Genomic DNA, 23,372 nt, shown 5'->3' with positions numbered 1-23,372 from the left:
ACTAACAAAAAATTGGAAGACTATTTTATTCATGGATAGATCTTTAATCATATAAATAAGAAAAGGTCTTAAACCATGCATTTCAATCAAAAGTTTGTTTCACAATGAGCCCAAATGAGTTTGTTAAAGAAAGAGTGTTGTTATTTGATATCTTAAGGTGTCCAACACCACATGAGATGACACTCTATGACTGGTTAGCAATACTCCATAATACTTATTAAATTAAAATATGTGAGACCTGATATTGAATTGCACCAATAGCGAGATGTCACATTCTTATGGTATTGGACGCCATCGGTGTCCCTTAGCAATACTTCAAAGAAAATGATAATGCAATTAGAAATGCTGAAAAAGCATCTATAGAACAAAGCAAAAATCTATTATCATTTGTATCATTATGTTTTGATGAGACTTTGATTGCTCCATCTTTTAAGTGTTGGCCATGTATCAAGAAGAGAAATAAGCAGTTTATATAACAAGGGAAGATTTTCATTCATTGGATCACATATACAAATGACTAGGTACACAAAAACGGTAACTTTGATTGAAGAGAGAGTCCAAGTAACAATCAGTTTCCATTCAACCATGATTCATTATATGAGGCTGCTGCTGCTGACATGGAAGTTAAACCTAAAGAGGTACATCCGAAGAATAAAATACAACTACATATACTAACTAGCTGACTGTATCTGTATAGGGTTCACATAGTACAATCATATATAAGAATTAGAAAGTGTTTGTTGAACCCCAAAACAAAACTAACTATACAAGAGAAACCTCTTCTCAAGCCTGTTCGGGAGTGTCAACACCATGGCCATATCAAATTTAAAAGAGTGAAAAGGAGGTTAGATTGTAGATGTGCTAGTCAAATCCTCTGTTGCCAAGACTGTCAATGTTGTGTCATTATCGAGTCATATTTCTCCATTTGTCCTTCAAATCTACCTATACAAAAACCATCTTTAAATAGACTGGAATGTAACACAAGACAAAACATACAAGTTCCACAAGTTTACCTCTGTTCTCTCCTCGAATATATCACGGTAGCTATTAAGGATAAGCTTCCAATTTCCCCTACCGTACCTTCATGACAAGACAGCAATTATAAAGATAGGAATTCAGAGCATACAAAATAATATACTGCATCCTGCTTTTTACTTAACATTATGAAAGAACAGACATTTTGCTTTTGATTCTGATTAATTATGAATATATCAAGAAACTTTCTGCAGCATATGGCTGGATATCCTTTTTGATAAGTACGAGCAGCAGTTAAAATGAATAATAATGCATGTGCAAGATCTAAAAAGGACTAACTTATTCACGCCATCCCTTAGAGTGTCTTCCTCCAGCAGTGACCACCTCTTAACTTTTCTTCTCTTTAAAAATTTTGTAGGAGCATACTTCTTTAGTGGAGAAACAACCTTTATCTTTGGGCTAGGTAGGTGAAGTTTGCTCCTTTTCACCGGTGTATTAGAGTCATCATCAATCGAATCATCCCACTGCAAGAACAAGACGCAGGATTTTAGAAGATTATCTATAAATTGTAACGGAAACTTGATCTTGTGTTCTTATTAAACAGACAAGTGAAAAAGGGGGGAAGCTAAATTCAATAGAAACATTAACACAAATGTACATTAAATGCATTTAGCACTAACATTCTGTTCATGACTGTCACCATCCATCGTATGACAGCCAACATGGGGACTATCCGAGAAACACTTCAATCACGGATTCACATGGGCATAACCCATTATAGAAGTTATCTGCTTGGTATTTTTCCATTCAACTTATGACAAATATAAATCAATTAAAACAGTATACAGTAAGATGGCACAAAATGAAAATTACAAACAAGATTTTTGTGCATAAGAAAGCAACCTGAAGAGAATTTTATGTTTCAGTAATTTATTTTTGGTTAAATCATATTTCCAGTACTCACTACACTGAAGCCTGAGTTGAATGGAATTGAAGTACCTCGTATGTGTGGGCAGTGCTATTGCGAGCCATCAAGCTGGGTTGAGGAACATTATCCTGATGACTGCACGATGGCTTACTGAGATTAGCATCACTAGATTGAACATGTTTGGTGCTTTGTTCAACAGATGGATTTGTTGCTGCACTTGCTTCTGTTTCTTTCTGGCTTTCTACAGGGTGCTCATGGCCCACATTCTTTGTTGCCAAGTCAGAAGCTACAGCTTCAGCTGCTCGTAATGCCTCCGGAAGTGGGTCTTTCACGAGCGCTCGTAATTCCTGAGTACTAGATTTAAGTGTTTCTCGTACTCTATTAACTTCAGGGGTCGGGATGGAATTACACTTTTCGGATTCATTTGTATGTAAATCTTCAACTTCACTAATCCTGACAGGTCCTCTGCGTCTCTTGTTGAAAGCAACTTGCTTGTTTCTGGTCACCACCTTTTCCCTCTGAATTTCTGTAACCATAAACAATTTCTAAACGAAAACTACATTTGATATACAAATCTCAAGCATAGAAAATTAAATCCTAATAATTTTCAAGAAAGATAAAAGCAAACATTAAAGCGTCCACACATACAGATTCTATTATAGAAAGATTTGTAACAAAGAACAGAAGACCAAAACAAGGTCAAATGTCCAGTTGAACTGGAGTTAATCTGATTCAGTTTTAGAATCTGTTAAGTTGTTAGGACAGTTCGCCTAAATTTGTGGAGATGTCTGCTATGCTGTTATAGTTTCTGTTAGAAGAATGTTGTATGTTCCATGACTAAGCTGTACGAATACAAAAGCTCAAACTATATGAAAGCTCAGTCTACTCTCAGTTTTCTTGAGTTAAGCAGCTTTATGCTCATTCAAAGAATTTCTCTCTCACTTTTCTTCTTAAACACTAGTTTCTAAGTTTTGTCTACAAGCATGAAAATTCTATCTCTTTTCAGGGAAGATGAGAATATGGTACCTTTAACAACGGTGGAAGGTCTAAAATCAGGCAAAGTGACAGCAAAATCTACATCTTTATCGCAAACCTGATCATTACCCGGTTCTCTCACATCTTTCTGGGCCCTGAGTTCGTTTGCCAATTCAAGCATACCGCTCACACTCAACCTTCCACCAGGACTGGCCAACTTCGCAGCCACCGGTTCACGCATTTCGGCCACCCTATCCACTTCTTCGTTACCCACTTCCGGTTCATTCTCCGAACTCTCCACCACTCTACTCCCAACCCCACCATCTCCGGAACGCACCAGACCTCTCTGCTCGGCGGTCAATTTTGCTGCCCACTCCACAAACGAAGGACCCATTAACGTCCAAGCCTCTTTCAAGTACTCCAAAACCAATCTCACAGCCTCATTCCGAGTATTCATACCCAAAAGTTTCTTACACACACCATCGTCCCAAATGGCCTTCTCAACCTCATCCCAACACCTCTTCAAATCCACCGTTAGCAAATTACTCTTCCCAGAATTCTCCAATTGACGGACCCTCCCTCTCCAAATCCGGTCCAGCGCGTTCAAATATTTCTCACCAGGCTTTCCCCCACCGCTCACCAAAAACTTCACCGTACACTCCAAAGCCACGGCACAATAAGCAGCTTTCATAGAGTCCACCATGGCGATGGCCGCGCCTTCTTCGTGCCTGGAATCCAACTCCTCCACCAATTCCAGATTTTGGAGAATGGATTCGGTGACCAATGCGTCGGAAACCTCGCACTCGATGGTCCGAAGGAGCACAATCTTCTTCAAGCGCAAGTCGTGGTTGGGAATGGGCATAACCGAGAGGGCTCTCTTGGCTAACCTATCGTTGTCAGGGCTTCGAATAAGAAACTCCAGAATCCACCGTGAAACATCCATGGCTCACTCTCAAACCTTTCATCAACAAAACAGGTCTCTCTTTTCTTTTCTTTCTTCTTTCTTTACTTCTAATCATCTTGGTGATGGTGTTAAAAACGACATCTCGTTTAATTGGTCACAGACAATTAAACGGCACGTCGTTTATACAAAACACGGACACACAACAAGGCTTCTAAAGCCGCTAAAAGCGTCGTCTTCGCTCTTCTGCCAACAACCCTCGAAGAAAAGAATCAAATTCCATTACCTTCGCAGTCGACAGACTCGTACTGTTCCAAAGAGAAATACACTGTCTCTCTCTCTCCCTCGCCGTACAACAATGGCTACTGGTCGCTGCACCTTCTCCTCCGACGATATCGTCATAAAGTCTCCGAACGATAGCCGGTTGTACAGAGTTATCAAGCTCGAAAATGGCCTCTCTGCATTGCTTGTTCACGATCCCGAGATTTACCCGGATGGGCCTCCCGATAACAACGAAGCAGAAGCAATGGATTGTGAAGAAGAAGACTGTGATGGAGAGGAAGGCGAGGACAGTGAAGAAGAAGATGACGAAGAGGACGACGATGACGAAGATGACGACGACGATGAAGATGCCGAAGAAGATGATGAATGTGAGAATGGGAAAGGAAATGGAGGAGCTTCTCAAACCAAGAAGGTTTATTTTCTCTCTCTCTCTCGCTCTCTCTCTCTCTCTCTCTTTTGAGATTAAAAAAAAAACTTGCTGCAACACCAATTTGACATTGAATAAGTGTTCAAATCTTCATAAACCTTCAATACATTTGCTTGGTTGCACTGGCTTTCAATTGGGAAGTTGGGTTTCCAATGTGCTATATGCTTCTAACCCCTTGAAGCTGTAAGCTTCGAATGTTGTTTTATTTAATAAGGATTTTGCAGCAACCCAAGTGTTCATTTCTTATTACCACAAACAACTATCATGTACATTGTTTTGTATCTAAATGTTATGGGACGGGAGTTTATGGTGTTTTTATCTAAGCACTGCGGCATTTGTGTTACACTTACTTGTCCATGCTCATATTTTATTACCAGTATTTTTGTATCCAATTTTGTTCGATGTTTATTTCCTGGAATATTAAGTGTGGTTTAGTTTCTTGTATTCGTTTTATTAGTACCTTTTTTGTACAGGCAGCAGCTGCTATGTGTGTAGGAATGGGCAGCTTCTCCGACCCGGTTGATGCGCAAGGGCTTGCACACTTTCTCGGTTAGTTTTTTGTTTTATTGGGGAGGGGGAGCAATTGCAAAGAGAGAAGAATAACAACTATATGAAGTAGTTTTATATATTGATATGCATAGATATTCTAAAATTTGTATATTCTGCAGAACATATGCTGTTTATGGGGAGTACGGAATTTCCTGATGAGAACGAGGTTTGTTTATCCATTCAGCTTACTTTAACCTTTCTTGGATTTAATGAGGAAAAAAACGATTTCCAAAGGATTTTATTTTCTCATGTTTGGAAAAAAAAATTAAATATAGATGTATTATAATTTTATAAATTTAGCACAATTATAAATATATCTAAAAAGAAAAAGTATTAGCACAAAGTCTCTTATGAAATTTTAGAAACATATTTTCTTCCATTTTTCTCTACTCTTTTCCCTCATAAAATGTTTCCTTGGTAAAATTCAAGATACAAACAAGGCCTAACTCTATCTTTCAAAGGAAAAGGGAATATTTAGAATTGGTTCTTATTCTCTCCATATTTTTACTTATTTTGATGCTTAAGTCATAGTAGTGATGAAAAACGGATATTTTGTTATTGAGATTAACTTCATATAATATTTAAAAAATATGATTCTCGCCTAACATGAAGAGTAAGGGCAATTTTTTTTTCATTTTAGATAGGTCATATTTATGTATAAGTGGCTAAGTAGGTTCATGTGGTACACAATTGTTATCCTTCTTTCATCTTTCTTTTTTTTTTGTCCAATGTATCTATTATCTATTGAATAATTTTATATTAGTTTCTTTTAATTGGACAGCATTTTATTCATGTTGCTTATCATATGAAAATATAGTATAGGGGCGTGACAAGGTTATAATAGGTTGGCTACCAGATTGACACTTTCCTTTGCTAGTATGATAGTTACCTGTCCAAGCATGGAGGAGCATCAAATGCATACACAGAAACAGAGCACACCTGCTACCATTTTGAAGTGAAACGGGAGTTCCTTAGGGGTGCTTTGAGAAGGTAAATGTTGATTTTCTCTTGCACTGGCTATTGGTAACAAAGTTTTTGCTTTCACTTTATTTAAAAAAAAAAAAAATTGCGTGGATGAAGTTGGTTTGTAGTCTTTCCTAAATCTTCCCCTATTAGCATTACATCTTTTTCTTTGCTGATAGATTAGCGTGAATGTGGTCTTATTTGAGGTAAAATGATTTTGCATTCTGGTATGTCTATTCCGAAGAGTAAAAGAACTAAAATCATATTTCAAGATGAAGGATAGTTGAGCAGAAAACTTTTGAATTGGAGAAGGCTTAGAAAGCAAGCAATCAATAATGAGTTTCAAAATCCTAAAAAATTTATTTAAAAAATATCAATGAATTCTAATCAACTTTTTTGTTGGCTTGTCATAGTTTCTGTTGCATCACTGTACATTTAACAAAATGAAGGTGTTGGTTATGTATATATTAACTTTAAAAGGCCCTATAGTTTCTGTGATTCTCATTATGCACATTTTGCATTTCCAGATGTTGAGTTTCTTTGTTTGAAATTCAAATCGAGAGGTTGGTTTAACAGCTATTTGTAACGTTGTCTCATCAGGTTTTCTCAGTTTTTTGTTTCACCTTTAGTGAAAATAGAAGCGATGGAACGAGAAGTGCAGGCTGTAGATTCTGGTACGTGCTAATCTTACCCAAGTGTACTGCCTCAATTTTTTTTCTTAAAATAAATAAAGAGTCAAGGATAACAACAAAAATACTGATGTGTTTCTGTTGCTGAATAAACACCCCACTGTTAAACAAAATGGAACAGAGTTTAACCAGGTTTTACAAAATGATGCTTGCCGCCTTCAACAACTTCAGTGCCATACATCAACCAGTGGTCATCCTTTTAACAGATTTTTTTGGGGTATGTTTGAAACTGTATGATTTGTTTTATCCTTAAAAGGATATGTGTTTGTCTAAAGATACTATTGTTTTTATTGTTAGGGAATAAGAAGAGCCTTGTCGATGCCATGGAGAAGGGAATTGACTTGCGGAACCACATATTGCAGCTGTACAATGATTATTACCATGGTGGATTGATGAAGCTAGTTGTCATTGGTGGAGGTGTAGTAATTATTCCCTATATATTTATGATGCATTAGTCATTTTCATCATGCTCTTAGAGTTATATTTGTTTCTTGTTGTAGAAATAGTAATAGTATGTGTAAATACTTAGGGTGTGTTGTACAGCTAAACATAAGTTGTAATATTTATTTCTTTCATTTTTAGCTATCTTGTACATTGTAATCTGGCTATATATTGGCCTTTCTATAAAATCATATTAGAAGAATTAATCCCCAAAACCTACATGGTATCAGAGCATTTGTAGTCCAAAATTGGGAATCTTTTCAATTTTTTTTCTGCCATTTCTTTAAAAAAAAATTAGGGTTTAGTTCTTTGAGGCTCAAACTTAGAAATCATTTTTAGAGTTGTTTTCTAATCTCACCTCCTACCCAGAAAGCTTGCCCCAACTCCGATCAGCAAAACCCCAAAGTTTGGGGTCCAGAAGAGTGGCGCGTGAGTCACATGCGCCGCCACACTCCCCGGCGTCTTCTCCCACGCGCGCGCGTGTAGGCGGGTGACAGCGTCGCTAGCCACCTTTCTTCGGCGTCTTCCTCCTCGGCACTTCCTGCTTTGACTATGACTCTTCATCTCGGGTTCTCCCACCATTTCATCAAAAAGTTGCATTTTTGTGCTATAAGTTTTCTCTATCTATTTTTAGTTCATAAACATCTTTTTTTTCTGCTGCTCATTCATACACCCTTCTCTGCTGCCCATTCATCATGAAAATTCAATCTCCAAATTTCATGGCTGCTCAATCTTAGCCTTAGCCAATCAATCTCAGAAATTTGTTCAACTTCATGGGAGCTCTCTACCAACCATCACAAAGTCAGTCACATCTCTAAGGAACAAAGTTTGCCACCTCTCAAAACACCTTCGAACCCTCTTCGACATTTTATGTAGCAGCCACGACCACATACAATTGAGGCAAATGTCAGTATAATGTGTCATCTAGGTTCTTCATCTCACACATTCACTGCATCCGCCAACAAAGGTCTTTGAATAGTGGATTCTGGGGCTTTTGACCACGTGACGGGTGATTTACAAGTCTTCACCATCTTCAAACAATGTGCTCATTGCCCCACAGTCAGAATTGTCGATGGATCCCTCTCAAAAGTGATGGGGATTGGTTCTGTAAAATTATCAGATGATCTTCTCCTTTCATTTGTTTTATTTGTCCCTAAATTAAGTTGCAATCTTCTCTCAATAAGCAAACTCACAAGAGACGTAAATTGTGTCTAAATTCTATCCAAATCTTTGTGAATTTCAGGTTGTGGGCTCAACGAAGGTGATTGCCAGGGCTGAAATGCATGATGGACTCTATATTCTCAAGGATTCTCCTCAAAGTAAACAAGTTCACAAATCAAGTTGTGGTGACCATTTCAATTATGTTTCTCATTCTGTCTGTTTCAAATGACAATGTTATCATGTTGTGGTATTTTCGCCTTGTACATCCAAATTTTGGTTATCTTGAAAAACTCTTTCCTCAGTTACTTATCCACAAACGACCAAAAATCTTTCATTGTGAAGCTAGCTTGTCAACTTGCTAAACACACTCGAAACTCTTATCCCAGTTTTTCTTATAAACCTTCAAAACCTTTTTCAATGATACATAGTAATATTTGGGGACCCTCGCGACTAACAAATATCAATGGATCTAGATGGTTCATATCCTTTATCGATGATCACACTAGGACAACATGGACTTTTCTCATGAAAGAAAAATCATAAATTGCTTCTATCTTTGAAAAATTTCATTCCATGATTCAAAATCAATTCAACCAAACAATCCAAATTTTGAAAACTGACAATGGGTAGGAATATTTTAACTCTATTCTTGGTCCATACTTGTTAGAGCAAGGGATTGTTCATATTAGTTCATGTGTTGATACTCCACAGCAAAATGGGGTGGCTGAGAGAAAAAACAGACATCTTGAAGTTTCTAAATCCATCATGTTTTCAAATCATGTTCCTAAACAGTTTTGGGAGAAGTCATACTCAGCCACCTATCTCATAAATCGTATGCCTAGCTGTGTATTACAATTCAAAACCCCAAGAAATCTGTTACTCGCAACATTCCCATATCTAAATGGTATTACAATTCAAACACTCATCCGAGATCTCGCGACCTTGAAAATCATGAAGGTAAGGACTCTATGACTCGTGAGTTAGTTTCTCCTACTATTGATGACATGGAGTTGCCTATTGCTCTTCAAAAGGGTGTTAGAACTTGTACTAATTACCCAATAGAGAAATATGTTGCTTATGGGAAACTAACACCTATATACCGAGCCTTTGTCTCTTCCCTTGATCTTATTCAGATTCCTGCAGACATTTATGAGGCCTTGAAAGATCCTAAATGGAAGGTTGCAGTCGATGAAGAAATCAATGCTCTTGAGAAAAATGGTGCTTGGGTTCTCACAGAGTTACCTCAAGGAAAGCGGACAGTTGGTTGTAAGTAGATTTTCACCGTCAAGTATAACTCAAATGGGAGTATCAACAGATTCAAGGCTCAGTTGGTCGCGAAAGGGTTCACTCAATCATATGGTGTTGACTATCAGAAGACCTTTGCTCCCGTTGCCAAGCTTAATACAATAAGAGTTTTGTCATTACTTGGTGTAAATTGTGATTGGCCCTTATATCAGTTGGATGTAAAAAATGCCTTCTTGAATGGGGAACTCGAAGAAGTCTATTTCACCTGGGATAAAAAAATACTCTAGTGGTTGAGTAGTGTGCAAACTTCTCAGATCTCTTTAAGGCTTGAAACAGTCACCTCGGTCATGGTTTGATAGATTTGCAAAGTCAGTTATTAAACATGGATATACTCAAAGCCAGGTTGATCATACCCTGTTTGTAAGTTCTCTTCAACCGGGAAGATGACAATTCTCATTGTTTATGTGGATGACATAATCCTAACTGGAGATGATTCATGCGAAATTTCAAATCTCAAAAGACTTCTTGCCTCGGAGTTTGAAATAAAAAATTTAGGACCCCTCAAATACTTTCTTGGAATGGAAGTAGCCTGATCCAAAAATAGAATTGTTATATCTCAACGAAAGTATATCCTAAGCCTTTTAAAAGAAACTGAAATGATTGGGAGTAAGCCTGTTGACACTCCAATGGATCTAAACGTGAAAGCAATTCGAATTGAGGATTCAACTCTAGTAGAGAGGGGGAGTTATTAAAGATTAGTGGGGAAACTAATCTATCTCTCTCATACTAGACTTGATATTGCTTTCTCTGTCAGCATGGTAAGCCAACATATGCACGATCTTTTCGAGGAGCACTTGGAAGCAATTCTTCGTATTCGACGATATTTGAAAATGACAATAGGTCTCGGTTTGCACTTCAGAAAGCACAACAATCGAGACTTAGAAGTCTACACAGATTCTAGTTGGGCTGGAGAGCTGACTGACAGACGATCAACCGGTGGTTATTGCACCTATGTATGGGGTAATTTAGTCACTTGGCACAACAAAAAGCAGTTTGTGGTCTCAAGGAGTAGTCCAGAGTCGGAATATCATGCTTTAGCCTTAGGTATATGTGAAAAAATGTGGCTCAAAAGGTGAATGAGTTGAGAATTGACTCTCTTGAGTCATTTAAGATGTACAGTGATAGTCAAGCTGCAATCAACATTGCTAAGAATCTGATTCACCATGATAGAACTAAACATGTTGAAATAGACCGACACTTTATTTTTGGGAAAGTAAATTCAAAGGTCATTGAGCTCAACTACATTTCCACAAAGAAACAGATTGTCGACATCCTAACAAAGGCCCTACCAAGAACGAGTTTTGAAAAATTTAATTCCAAGCTGGGTTTGTATAACATATACAACTCAGCTTGAAGGAGTGTAGAAATAGGGATAGCATATGTGTAAATATCTGGGGTGTGTTGTACAGCTAAGCATAGGTTGTAATATTTATTTCTTTCCTTTCCTTTTTAGCTATCTTGTATACATTGTAATCTGCTTATACATTGGCCTTTCTATTCTTCAATAAAATTAGATTAGAAGAATTAATCCCCAAAACCTACACTTGTTATTATTGATCATGGGCCTGGGAGTGTTGTGATCTTGTGATGGAAGAAATGTTGATCATGAGTTGTCTGCATTATGATGTTTGAACTGTTGGTGGTAGTTGTCAAAATTCCAATCTATCCAGGAGTCAGAAGCTTTCTTTTTAGTAATATAGTTTTCGGTTCCAGATCTGCAAATGTAGTATTTAAAGTTCTATCCATCTTCTACATGCATTTCAGTCTTACAAAAATCAACTTTACTTCTGTACGGAGAAAGATTCTTTTTATTGTTGGTTTAATGACAGAATGCTGATGTTTACACAAGTTAAGATATACAATGCTTTGTTTTTATGTTATATATGTATTTATTGCTGACTGAAATTTTCAACTGATGTTAGTTATTGTATTATATAAATTCTGCAGAATCTCTTGATGTTCTTGAGGACTGGGTTGTGGAGTTATTTGGTAATGTTAAAAAAGGTCACCCGGTAAATTTGGAGTTCAAAGTGGAAGTTCCCTTCTGGAAATCAGGAAAACTATATCGGCTAGAAGCTGTCAAGGATGTTCATATCCTGGACTTAACTTGGACATTGCCATGTCTTCGTAAAGAGTATATGAAGAAACCCGAAGATTATATAGCTCATATCCTTGGGCACGGTAAGAGAATCCATTATGTCCTTTCTCTAGTGTTTTAGAAGTTTGATATAATTGTTTATGGGAAAGGATCAAGTTTTGGGCTGCTGTAGGTTATAAAATAGAAATTATTTAGTTATTTTTTACTGATCTTTTAACTGGATTAGAGGGTTTATTGTAATTGAGTTGGGGCTTGGGCTGTATTTTATCCTCTTTTTTTTTTTCCGTCTGTTCTGTTTGTTTCATTTTGAGAGGGTTATGCTCTTATACTATTTTCTTTTGTATTTTTCATCTTTATGAATATAGTAGTTCTGTTTCTTATAAATATATATTTTTTGGCTATTCAAGATTAGTACATAAGACAATCTATAGCTGCTAATTGTATATGGTTGCTGTTGGTTCTAGAGTTGCAACTTTTTTAGTACCTCATACTTTTCTGGCTCTAATACATTATACGTCAAAGCATTCCATACAAAAGGCAACTTTACTATCAAGAGTTGATCATAAATAATACTGTCATTTGAAAGAGGAATTAAACGACTTGATCTTTATCACTGTTTTTGCATTCCGTATTCATTGAATAAATCCATTTATAACTATTTGGCCTTTCATTGTCTATGGTGTTTGTGTGAATATTGATTCTGAATTCTTAAGTCATGGGGTTTCAGAGGGTCGAGGAAGTTTGCTTTCCTTTCTTAAAGCTAAAGGATGGGCAACATCTCTATCTGCTGGAGTTGGGGATGAAGGCATGCACCATTCGTCAATAGCTTATGTTTTTGGGATGTCAATACACCTCACTGATTCTGGCTTGGAGAAGGTATAATCTTTGTTTACTTATGGAGTTGATTTGGAAATTATATGTTCAGTAATATGTTTATTATAAAGAAAATGCCACTTTTTTTCCTGGAGGAATTTGTATAAATAATATTGAATTTGGAATACCTTTCACAATTATGTTGCATGCATTTTCACTGGGAAACACATGTCATTAAAGAACACTTTTTTTTTTTTACTTTTACATGCTATACCAATGGTTCTTAACTTTTAATTGCTATAACCGCTGCCTGTTCTGTAGATATTCGAGATCATTGGCTTTGTTTATCAGTACCTCAAGTTATTGCGTCAAGTTTCTCCACAAGAATGGATATTTAAGGAACTCCAGGATATTGGAAACATGGAATTTAGATTCGCCGAAGAGCAACCCCAGGATGATTATGCCTCAGAACTTGCAGGTATTCTTTGTTTAGTTTTCATTTTTCCTCTTTGCTTATTTATGTTTTCTTTCCCTTTGAATTGATTTAGGATTTTAATGACACTATTGCTCATCTACCATATGAAAATTCCAGTGTTGTAATAGAATGTTGTGGCTCTTGGTTTCTTGGACAATGGGTATTATTTAATCTTTATGTGTATAGGAAGGTGTACTTTGCTAACTCACCTATATACATATTGCCTCTCTCTTTTACATAATTTCATTTAGCATATAGTCTGTATTGGCATTGTTAAGTGTTTATTTTGATTGTAACAGTAGTGATAATAGTTGAAATAGAGTAGACACATGCAGTATCAGATTTTCTTTCAGTGTACTTTGTTTATCTTTTTCATGGAAATATCAATGCACAAAATTTTATAGTTCTGAGGTATTGGTATTTGTTTTTGGTTAACCATAATGAAACTTTTTCATTGCAGAGAATTTACTACTTTATCCTATGGAGCATGTAATCTATGGAGACTATGTTTACGATACATGGGATGAGGACCTGATAAAATATGTTATTGGTTTCTTCAAACCTGAAAACATGAGGATTGATGTGGTTTCAAAGTCCTTCAAGTCAGAAGGTAAATCCCTTCAACCTTCATTTTATTTTGACAGTGAAGAAATGAAATAAAATGCATTTTGCGTCTAAACAAACAATGCTGGAAGTTTTTTGTATACTAAACTGTTTGAGCTGCATAATGTTAACTTTTGGTTCTACCTTTCCCAGGTTGTCAATTCGAACCCTGGTTTGGATCACGTTACATTGAGGAAGATATATCTTCTTCTTTGATGGACTTATGGGGGGATCCTCTAGAAGTTGATGTTTCATTACATCTTCCTTCAAAGAATGTGTTCATTCCTTCTAATTTTTCCATCCATGCTGATAATGTGTCCAACAATACTGCAAATGTGTCTTCTCCGAGATCTATACTTGATGAGCCATTGATGAAGTTCTGGTATAAGCTTGATGGCTCTTTCAAACTTCCTCGTGCAAATACATATTTTCGCATCAACTTGAAGGGTGGATATGACAACATAAGGAATTGTGTTTTGACTGAACTGTTTATTCACCTTCTCAAGGATGAGCTAAATGAAATTATATATCAGGTTAGCAGCTTAACTTTTATTGGTAATACCAATAACTGGTTATGTTAGTATTTCAAATCTGGTTTTACAGAAACATGTTTCTTATTTAATCTGCTGTCAGTTGTTTGGTAGAGAGATTGAATTAACTTGCTTCTAGCACTATTATCAACCTTGAAATCTTAACTAATCAAATTAATGAATGTATCTTCATGTCGTTTGTGATGAAGCTGCGTGCTCTTCCATATCTATGATTTAATTGGTATTTACAACCTTGTGAACCACTTTATCTCATTTTCCATATCTTTTTAATTTTAATCTCAGGAATATCTTCATTAGAGTCTTCCCCAAGCAGTTTAAGCTCTCTCGAATAACTAAACCTCTGTATTGATGACTAAGACAAGTCTATATCAAATGGCAAAGGGAGTACCCCTTTATTAATTTGATAGACTTTTATTAGATTAGAACAATCTATGGATATATTGCACACATGGTAAATGAATTCCCTCACAGAAAAACTTTTATTCCAACTCAATCAAATTACAATCCCAAGCTTTCGAGAGGCTTGTACTCTCCTATCCCAAACTTTCTAGAGGTTTGGTCTCTCCTATTGAGCTAACTCACATTACAATCCTCAAAATCCCCAAAAGAGATCCCCCTTATACTATTTAAAGGCATCGGTCTATACTAAGACTTATGCCACCTAGGATAAAACTGATCAAAAGAATTAAAACAACTCAGGAATATAAATGTTAATTTACACATTAAAATAAATGTCTACTAACTATTGACTTTATTTTTTCTATGGTAAACCTAATAAGTCCTAGGCTTATCAACCTACGAACCTTCACCTAGTCCTCAAGGTGAAAAAGTGGAAATTGTTCTGTAATGGAGGAAAAAGGTTCCCAAGTGGCTTCATAGTCAGGCATTGACGTCCATTTGATTAGAACTTCAGAGGGAGTTGTGGCATCTGGGGTAGCAAAACGCTGGTCTAGTACAGCTATTGGTTCGACCCGGAGCTCTAAATCTGAAGTTAATTGTGGCGGAATCGTTGGATTGGATGGGGCAGTACCAATAGCTCGGCGGAGCTGAGAAACATAGAAGACGGGATGGATTATGGAGTGGTTGGTTGTAGCTGATAAGCAACCGGGCCTATGCGTTGGACAACCAGAAAAGGCCCAAAAAATTTGGCAGAAAGTTTCTCATTGGGACGCTTAGCTAGGGAATGTTGGCGGTAGGGCTGGAGCTTAAGGAAGACTTTGTCACCGATGGCAAATTCTTCAAGATGTCACTTAAAGTCAGCTTGGATCTTCATCCGATACCGGGCGCGTAACAGATGCATTCTCAGGTCGTCAAGGATGGCATCTCGTGATTCCAGCATTTCTTCCACTGAAGCACCTACTACAATACCCTTTTTATAAGGAACGAGGGCTGGCGGTTCTCTTCCATACAAAGCCTTAAAGGGTGTACTCCTGAGAGAAGTATGGTAGGAAGTGTTGTAGGAGTATTCGGCCTAGGCCAGCCATTTGGACCACTGTTTTGGCTGCTGGTATGTAAACCAGCGAAGGTAGGTTTCCAAGCATCTGTTAAGTACTTCAGATTGCCCATCGGTTTGTGGGTGATAAGTTGTGCTCCTCTTAAGGGTAGTGCCCTGTAGCTTAAAGAGATGGCTCCAAAAATTGCTCAGAAAAATTCGGTCCCTATCCGAAATGATGGACTGCGGTAACCCATGAAGACGGACAATCTCCTTCATGAACTGTTCAACTACGGAAGGGGCAGAAAAAGGGTGTTTTAGCTTGATGGAATGAGCATATTTTGAGAGGCGATCAACCATCGAATCCCAACCCTCTGATTTAGGGAGCCCTTCTATGAAATCCATCGTAATATCGTCCCATACCTGTGCTGGAAGAGAAAGCGGTTGAAGTAGCCCCGCTGGCAAGGTAGTGAGGATTTTGTACAGTTGGCACACCATGCAACGCTGAACAAAATGGTGAACGTCGTCACACAACCCTTCCCACAATAGTTCAGCTGCCAGTCTTTTGTATGTCTTCAGCTCGCTTGAATGTCCTTCCACTGGTGTATTGTGAAATTCTTCCAAAATTCTAGGGATGAGTTATGATTTTTTTGGGATGACCAACCTGTTTTTATAGTGGAGGAGGTCCCTGTGCAAATGGAAACCATGGCGAACCTTGTCGCCTGATTGAATATCCTCCAGAATTTGTGTCAACATCGGATTAGCCGACAACTCAGCAGCTAATTCAGGCCAAATCTGCCATTCCGTAAGCACCATTGTATCCAAAGTTGACCCATCAACTTGTAGAAAGAGCATCGACCACACGATTAATTGCTCCTAGTTTGTATTCAATATCAAAGTTCATTCCCATAAGCTTTGACACCCAACTTTGATATTCCGAACCAATGACCCGCTGTTCAAGGAGGAATTTCAAACTTTGTTGATCCGTTCGTATCAAAAACCTTCGGCCAAAAAAGGTAAGGGCGCCATTTGGAAATGGCAAATATAATAGCCATAAGCTCCTTCTCGTATATGGATTTCTTCCTAGCTTGTGCGCCCAAAACCTGGCTGAAGAAAGTGATTGGTCGCTGTTCTTGAAGTAGGACAGCACCCAACCCATGACCTGAAGCACCTGTTTTTATATAAAAGGGCTTGGAGAAATCAGGTAGAGCTAGAATTGGTACCATGGTCATTGCTTCTTGCAACTTGCGGAAGGCTTATTCAGCTTCATTACCCCACAATAACGGATCCTTTTTGAGCTGATCAGTCAATGGTTGTGCTATTCTGGCATAGTTGGCAATGAATTTTTTATAGTACCCTGTGAGTCCCAAGAAACCCCGCAGCTTTTTGATGTTGTGAGGCACCGACCACTTTAACATGGCACTAACTTTCTCAGGATCAACAGCGACACCCTGCTGTGAAATGATGTGGCCCAGATAAGCAATCTGAGTTTTGCCAAATTCGCACTTCTTTCCGTTGACAAATAATTGGTGGCTGCTCAGAACAGAAAAAACGGTGTTTAGATGTTGTCGCTGCAGCTCCTTTGTCTTGCTGTATACCAAGATATCGTCAAAGAAAACGAGCACAAACTGTTGTAAATATGGCCTGAAAATGTCGTTCATGAGCGACTGAAAGGTGGCTGGGGCGTTTGTTAGGCCAAAGGGCATTACTAGAAATTCGCAATGGCCATCGCAGAAAGCATTTTTGTGGATGTCCTCCTTCCGTACTCGGATTTGATGATAACTTGATTTAAGATCCAATTTTGAAAAAATTAAAGCACCATTAAGTTCATCAAGTAATTCATCAATAACAGGTATTGGGTACTTATCTGCGATTGTCACTCGATTTAATGCTCGATAATCGACGCAAAACCTCCAAGACCCATCTTTTTTCTTGACAAGAAGAAATGGGCTGGAGAATGGACTGTTGCTGGGTTGTATTATCCCTGCTGCCAGCATCTCAGAAATCAGTTTTTCCATTTCTGCCTTTTGGAAGTGAGGGTATCGGTAGGGACGAACACTAACGGGTGGAACTCCTGGCTGAAGGGAGATTGTGTGTTCATGTAGGCATGCCAGAGGAAGGCCTTTAGGCATGGCAAAAACGCTGTGATGTTTTTCCAAAAATCTGATAAAAATTCTAGGGCAACTTCCTCTATTTTTCCCTCTGTCTGACTGATATGGTTCAACTCCAATACCAGACCTTGCTTCTCAGTTTGTAAGGTCTTTAGCATGGTTTTAAGGGATAGTAATGAACGCCCAAGTGAAGGATCTCCCTAAATAACCACACTCCGCTGCCCAACTTTGAATTCCATGGTTTGTAACTTCCAATCTGTTTGGGTCCTGCCTAAGGTAGACAGCCATTGCATCCCCAAGATGATATCATCACTACCCAATTGTAAAGGTAGAAAATCATCCCACATGTCTAAGCCTTGGAAATGAACATTCAGATTTTTGCGCACACCCTCACATTTCATCAAGTCTCCGTTGCCCATGGTTACTCCATATTCCTTGGTCTTTGTCACTGGAATGTACATCTTAGATATTAATTCCTTAGATATGAAATTATGGGTTGCACCTGGATCTATCAAAATTACCACGTCACAAGAACCCAACTGCCCTTTTAATTTCATAGTTTTGTTAGTGGACAAACCAGCCACGAATTGAAGGGAAACCTCAACAACCTTTTCAACTTTAGTCGACTCCAACTCTGTCAATTCTTCCGAGGTATCTTCCGAGCCTTGATCTGAAGGAGCATCATCTATCTCTTCGGGGACCATTAACACATTCATTTATTTCTTCTTGCAGCGATGGCCCAGTGACCATTTGTCATCACACTTAAAACACAGTCCTTTCGGCCTCTTTTATTGAATTTGCGCATCTGTTAACCTCCTCACATCCCCACGCGATTGCACAAAGTTGGTCAGAGATGGAGTTTCTTGAGTTGTGTTCGAAAATTGAAAGCTGGTGCGGTGGTATTTAGTAGTCCTCTGTCGGAATTGGTTTGCCGTTCTCATCTTGTCTTCAATGTCCTAGGCCGTGTCCATGGCTTCATCCACATTCCTTGACCGCAAGACTCGTAATTCCGCTCGGATTGATGGCTATAACCCATTGAGAAAAGTACCCAGTTGAACCTCTGTTGGAATGTCATCCAAGGGTGCTAACAGCCTGATGAAAGCCTTTCTAAAATCAGCCACTGAACCTTCTTGCCGAACAACCAAAAATTGTTCATAAAGTGACCAAGATTGTGTATCCCAAAAGTGGCGAAGAATTAGTCGTTTCATCTCTTCCCGACTGAGTATGGTTTGTTTCTTGCTCTCGCATTGATACCATAATAAAGCGTCTCCAGAAAACGAGATGAAGGCTGCCTCTATTTTCTCCTCGTTATCATAGCTTTGACAGGAAAAATAGCGCTCAGCTTGTAAGATCCACCCATCTGGATTGTCTCCTTCAAAAATTGGCATCTTCAGTTTCCTCGCCCGATTCTCATGGCGATATGTATTGCCCGAATAAGACCCGTCTCGTGGCGCACTTTCCCCTGTCCGGTCTCGTGGCACATTCCCCGTCTGGTTATCTCCTGTTCGTGGTCCTGTGTCGACCTTCTCCTTTTCCCTAGGATCTGCTGCCGTTGAGGAACTCTCATGAGGTTCTCGCTGCGTTCTTGATCATTCTTGGTTGTCTAGGAAGGCCTGGAGTTGTTGTTGCATCTGCCGTCCCATTTCTTGGACTGAATCTTTGACTGCCGAAAGCTCCTATGTTAGAGCTGCCATTTCATCCTCCATGCCAGATGGGGTATCTACTTTCTCCCCAGGTTTTTTGGGCGCCATGTCCGCAGCTCACCGCACCAATTTGATAGACTTTTCTTAGATTAGAACAATCTATGAATATATTGCACACACAGTAAATGAATTCCCTCACAGAAAAACTTTAATTCCAACTCAACCAAATTACAATCCCAAGTTTTCGAGAGGCTTGTACTCTCCTATTCCAAACCTTTTGAGGTTTGGTCTCTCCTATTGAGCTAACTCACATTACAATCCTCATAATCCCCGAAAGAGATCCCCCTTATACTATTTAAAGGCATCGGTCTATACTACTTATGCCACCTAGGATAAAACTGATCAAAAGAATTAAAACAACCCAGGAACATAAATGCCAATTTACACATTAAAATAAATGTCTACCAACTATTGAATATTTATTTCTTCTATGGTAAACCTGATAAGTCATAGGCTTATCATAATTTTATGCTAAAGCTTAAAAGTAAAATGTAAACTCCTCCCACTGAATCTACCCTATGCTCTAGACTCTAGTAGGCAACTCTACATAAAATGTTCAGGATCTTTTAGGATAAACAATTTCCCCAAGATAATCCACTAAAAAAGTAAGGTCCCTACTGTAGTTTTTTAAGTGCAATAAAGTTACACTGTCTATTTTCTATTGATATAAGGGATATTTTCCAAGACTTTTTCTTTTGTGTTGGCATGCTTGATTTGTTACTTAAAATGCTTTCTTCTTGTAGGAAGTTCACCGGGTTGTTTACCTTTTTCTGTATAGCAAACTTTCATTATCTGTTCGTGATAGGAATACCGATCTTCTTTCTTTCTATGCAGGCCAGTATTGCCAAGTTGGAAACTTCTGTATCTGTTCTAAGTGATAAGTTGGAGTTGAAGGTCTATGGTTTCAACGATAAGCTTCCAGTTCTGTTGTCCAAACTTCTTGCAACAGCCAAAAGTTTCTTGCCAGCTGATGATCGATTCAAGGTATATGCAATGTGAATTTGCATTTTTATTGTTCCACTCAATGTTCATTTGTGGTCAATTACTCAGTTCAGATTTTACATCCTTTTTTGCTGAACTTCATTGTATTCTTTATGGTGGCTTACTATAGGAAACTAATGCTGAACTTAATAGGTCATTAGAGAAGATATGAAGAGAACATTGAAGAATACCAACATGAAGCCTCTGAGTCATTCATCATATTTGAGATTGCAAGTTTTATGTCAGAGTTTCTATGATGCAGATGAGAAGCTTCAGTTATTAGATCAGTTGTCTGTTACTGATCTGAATTCATTTATTCCCGAGCTCCGTTCACAGGTACTGTAAGATGTAGCATACTAGACATTCCTAATAGTATGTAGCACAGACTTGTAATACACCATTATTGAGGACATTTTTTGTCATATCATGTCTGTAGCTTGAACTAAATGGAGACCTGCATATAGTTTCTCATAATATTTTCCACTGGTGCAATTAATTGCTACATTATTTTTTGTTACAAACCATTTTTATCTAGTAATTTATTTTGTTGATATTCTTTTCTTTGAGATTTCCAAAAGAATTTCCAAAAGAATGATGTTGGATGAACGTTTGTCAGCATTCTCTTCTCATTTTGGACAGCTATACATTGAGGGCCTCTGCCATGGCAATTTGTTAGAAGAAGAAGCAATTGGCATTGCAAATACATTTAAAGAAGTTTTTCTTGCACAAGCACTCCCATATGAATTGAGGCACAAAGAATATGTCATCTGTCTTCCTGCAAGTGCTAACCTTGTTAGAGATGTTACTGTGAAGAACAAGATGGAAAAGAACTCAGTGATAGAGGTAATGAATAGTTTCATAATTACAAGTTATAGGTTAATACAAATGTATTATTTCTTTATTCATAGCTGATAAATTGATTTGGTTCTGCATTGCAGCTTTATTTTCAAATTGAGCAGGACACGGGGATGGATTCCATTAGACTGAAAACACTGGTTGATCTGTTTGATGAGATCGTGGAAGAACCACTGTTTAATCAGCTAAGGTGAATACTGAAACTAAAAGTAATAAATTTTGGGTTACCTATAAATGACCATGTGGGAGGGTGGTTGTGCCGGAGACCCTTGCTAAGCTACGAAAAGCCTTCTATTAAAACTCTATTTTGTGACAATAAAGGGGAAAACAAATTTCTTCCGCCTTTTAATTTTCTTTACTTCAGACCATGTGATATGATAATGCCTAGTTCCCTTTTTTTTTTTGCGTCAGATTTCTGAGTAGTTTAAATTTGATTTTAAGTACTTAATTGAATTTGGGCTGACACTGTTGTTCATTGATATGCTCAAATCTGATTATGTGTATTCTTATTGCAGGACAAAGGAACAGCTTGGTTATGTTGTTGAATGTAGCCCTCGGATAACATACCGTGTTTTTGGATTTTGTTTCTGTGTTCAATCAGCTGAGTATAGCCCAATTTATTTGCAAGAGAGAATTGAAAACTTTATAAATGGTCTGGAAGAATTGTTGGTGAGTATCCAAGTTTATGAATTATTTTGACTTTCTTTCTTTTTTTTTTTTTTATCAATTTTTTGGGCACTGATAACATGCTTTGCAACATTCCATCGTGAGGTAGTGTATTATCAGTAACCAATGTTTTTATCTAGACCCTACCCTGGAAATTTTATATATTTTAAAAACAGGTACGTTTAATTTTATGCAAATCGCAATGTGTGGGTCCATAGCATTGGATCTTTAAAAAAAAAGTCTCAAGTATATGATACGAAAGATATGGTATGACTATATGATGCTGACATCTTAATTCTTTTTTAAACATTTTTTTTGCTTATGATTCTGTAGATGAATCTAAACTCAATATACATACTTTGATTCATGTTACAAGGTTTTGTAATTAAGTTCCTCGAAAAAAAGTCTAGTGCTGCATAAAAAAGAATCCTCATTACTGAAAAAGTGTTAATGTTGCAGGAAGGGCTCGACAAAGAATCCTTCGAGAATTACAAAGGTGGTTTAATGGCGAAGCTATTGGAGAAAGATCCATCTCTTTCGTATGAAACCAATCGTCTGTGGAATCAGATTGTCGATAAAAGGTGTGTTTTATTTCTGTGTAATTGATCCGTCTATTTAGTTATTAAGAAATAAAAATTAGTATGTTATCCCGTCTGTTCCGCAATGAAAGGAATGTTCCGCGGTAGGAGCAATTATTTATTTGCTTTTGAGGAGTAATGAGCAGATTTGTGTAGAATTAAGTGGATAGGAACACTATTGCTTAGATGCTTTCTCCTTGGTGTTTAAACTTGTCATAATTGATATTTGGTATGATTTAAAGCTGGGGTCCTACATGACAGTGTCCACCTGATTTCATCCACTGAATCCTGATAATATTTGGATCTAAATAGTCAGTCGTAGATTGTGTTAATTTAGTGCTTCAATGTATAACGTGTGTTGTCTAAGAATGAAAAGTGTGACAACCGATAATGACATCAATCACATTAGTTCTCTTTCCTATCAAATTTTAATGCTCATTCTAATTTAATTGTTGCTGATTTTCAGATACATTTTCGACTTGTCAAAGAAGGAAGCAGATGAACTTGGAAGCATCCAGAAAAGTGATGTTATCAATTGGTACAAAACATATTTGCAACAGTCATCTCCCAAGTGTCGAAGGCTTGCGATTCGGGTGTGGGGTTGCAACACCGACTTGAAAGAGGCCAAGAAGCAACCGAAGCCTGAGCAAGCCATTGAAGACGCCGCAGCTTTCAAGATGTCATCCAAGTTCTATCCAAGCATTTGTTGAAAATGATGATCATCGTCGGCATGTGAAGCGAATTACTTCCTCAAGACATTTTAAAAAAGCTTGATTTTGACTTTAAGTTGTAACTTGTAAGTTGGTTCAGTGTTACTTTAAAAACCAAGGAGAGAACTATATAGATACATTTACATTCAATATCACATTGATATGAAACAAATATTTTTTTACAAGTTAGCAATAAAGCA

At 37.7% G+C, this 23,372-nt stretch overlaps 2 protein-coding genes across 3 annotated transcripts; one reads left to right on the top strand and one right to left on the bottom strand.

Annotated features, from left to right (window-relative positions):
* Positions 1 to 562: 562 nt before the first annotated feature.
* Positions 563 to 3,868, bottom strand: LOC133788227 (uncharacterized). Its single transcript, XM_062225619.1, has 5 exons — positions 2,930 to 3,868; positions 1,975 to 2,429; positions 1,315 to 1,499; positions 1,014 to 1,080; positions 563 to 942 (listed from the first exon to the last, which is right to left on the bottom strand). Exons 1-5 carry the CDS (start codon positions 3,819 to 3,821, stop codon positions 904 to 906), a joined length of 1,638 nt encoding a protein of 545 aa, XP_062081603.1. The 5' UTR covers positions 3,822 to 3,868; the 3' UTR covers positions 563 to 903.
* A 126-nt stretch (positions 3,869 to 3,994) lies between these two features.
* LOC133788226 (nardilysin-like) lies at positions 3,995 to 23,357 on the top strand. Of its 2 annotated transcripts, none has more exons than XM_062225616.1 (19): positions 3,995 to 4,473; positions 4,962 to 5,037; positions 5,157 to 5,203; positions 5,915 to 6,027; positions 6,601 to 6,674; positions 6,811 to 6,906; positions 6,987 to 7,106; positions 11,544 to 11,777; positions 12,422 to 12,570; positions 12,829 to 12,985; positions 13,443 to 13,592; positions 13,739 to 14,118; positions 20,217 to 20,366; positions 20,517 to 20,699; positions 21,003 to 21,206; positions 21,302 to 21,408; positions 21,734 to 21,887; positions 22,344 to 22,465; positions 22,929 to 23,357. In XM_062225616.1, the coding sequence occupies exons 1-19, from the start codon at positions 4,138 to 4,140 to the stop codon at positions 23,170 to 23,172; spliced, it is 3,096 nt and encodes a 1,031-aa protein (XP_062081600.1). In that variant the 5' UTR covers positions 3,995 to 4,137; the 3' UTR covers positions 23,173 to 23,357. The 2 variants fall into 2 exon arrangements, with proteins under 2 accessions (XP_062081600.1, XP_062081602.1); XM_062225618.1 differs by having other exon boundaries at positions 4,300 to 4,473; positions 5,923 to 6,027.
* The last annotated feature ends 15 nt before the right edge of the window (positions 23,358 to 23,372 follow it).

This window comes from Humulus lupulus, chromosome 7, assembly GCF_963169125.1.
Source record: "Humulus lupulus chromosome 7, drHumLupu1.1, whole genome shotgun sequence".
In the NCBI taxonomy this organism is placed as follows: Eukaryota; Viridiplantae; Streptophyta; class Magnoliopsida; order Rosales; family Cannabaceae; genus Humulus; species Humulus lupulus.
Note: the sequence above shows the minus strand (reverse complement) of the source record. Positions and strands in the feature narration are given on the sequence as shown.

Bases quoted from the DNA above. Each gene is read 5' to 3' on its own strand.
- LOC133788227 (XM_062225619.1), bottom strand. From the start codon at position 3,821: ATGGATGTTTCACGGTGGATTCTGGAGTTTCTTATTCGAAGCCCTGAC. The intron at 1,500-1,974 runs GTACTTCAATTC...TTGTTCTTGCAG, and splicing joins GCACTGCCCACACATACGAG to TGGGATGATTCGATTGATGA. The intron at 1,081-1,314 runs GTTAGTCCTTTT...CTTGTCATGAAG, and splicing joins CTAAGGGATGGCGTGAATAA to GTACGGTAGGGGAAATTGGA.
- LOC133788226 (XM_062225616.1), top strand. From the start codon at position 4,138: ATGGCTACTGGTCGCTGCACCTTCTCCTCCGACGATATCGTCATAAAG. The intron at 20,367-20,516 runs GTATATGCAATG...TGAACTTAATAG, and splicing joins CAGCTGATGATCGATTCAAG to GTCATTAGAGAAGATATGAA. The intron at 21,888-22,343 runs GTGAGTATCCAA...TTAATGTTGCAG, and splicing joins ATGGTCTGGAAGAATTGTTG to GAAGGGCTCGACAAAGAATC.